This window comes from Microtus ochrogaster, unplaced genomic scaffold, assembly GCF_000317375.1.
Source record: "Microtus ochrogaster isolate Prairie Vole_2 unplaced genomic scaffold, MicOch1.0 UNK47, whole genome shotgun sequence".
NCBI classification, from domain to species: domain Eukaryota; kingdom Metazoa; phylum Chordata; class Mammalia; order Rodentia; family Cricetidae; genus Microtus; species Microtus ochrogaster.
This window is the reverse complement of record NW_004949145.1, coordinates 2,450,612-2,451,425: the sequence shown is the minus strand read 5'-3', so window position 1 is coordinate 2,451,425 and position 814 is coordinate 2,450,612. Positions and strand designations below refer to the sequence as shown.

The 814-nt window shown below is 43.1% G+C and overlaps 1 protein-coding gene across 1 annotated transcript in view; it reads right to left on the bottom strand.

Annotated features, from left to right (window-relative positions):
* The window catches only part of LOC101994544 (leukocyte immunoglobulin-like receptor subfamily A member 3), a 54,985-nt gene extending 54,675 nt beyond the window's left edge, over positions 1 to 310 (bottom strand). The window contains exon 1 of the mRNA XM_026777125.1: positions 197 to 310. Coding sequence (XP_026632926.1) covers positions 197 to 227 — 31 coding nt within the window. The 5' untranslated portion in view covers positions 228 to 310. The remainder of the gene's footprint in view (positions 1 to 196) is intronic.
* Positions 311 to 814: the final 504 nt, after the last annotated feature.

The following is an 814-nucleotide window of genomic DNA, read 5'->3' as shown; positions in this document are numbered from 1 at the left end:
ACTAACTCTGTAGACCAGGCTGGTCTCAAACTCACAGAGATCCGCCTGCCTCTGCCTCCCGAGTGCTGGGATTAAAGGCGTGCACCACCATCGCCGTGCTAGAGGAAGAGTTTTATGAGAGGAGCCCAGGTTATAAAACTGGGACTCTATATTCACTACCATGATAGCTAAAAATGATGACCCCTGGCACACTTACCAAGTCCAGGAAGAGCAGCTCCAAGGACCATGGCAGTGTCTCATGCCCGATATCCACAGAAACAGCACGCACAACTGGTGATACAGTCTGCACAGTGGGACACAGCTACAGAATAGAAGAAACTGTAGCCCGGAATGCTGTCAGGATGAGGACACACAGTACAAACAGAAAGTGAATATGCTCTTTCTCAAGACTTGATGCTGACTCAATTCAAAACCAAAGCTCAGGGCTAAGCAACAGTTCCTCTATATACTTCCTTTACTGTATTTTTTTTATCTTTGGTGCATATTTATTTTGATGGTTTTTTCATTTAAGTTTATTTTTTATTGAATTATACTTTTTTGACTTCCCTCCCTGCCTCTTCCTTCCCCTTCAACCCTCTCCCAAGGTCCTCATGCCCCCAATTTACTCATGAGATCTTGTCCTTTTATACTTCCCATGTAGATTAGATCCATGTATCTCTCTTAGGGTCCTCATTGTTGTCTAGGTTCTCTGGGATTGTGATTTGTAGGCTGTTTTGAAGATGTAAGTCAGAAGCAATGCCACACCAGTTTGGAATTATGATTAATAGGATGGTATTTATTTAAAGGGGAAAAACTTACAGATCACAGCCCTCTG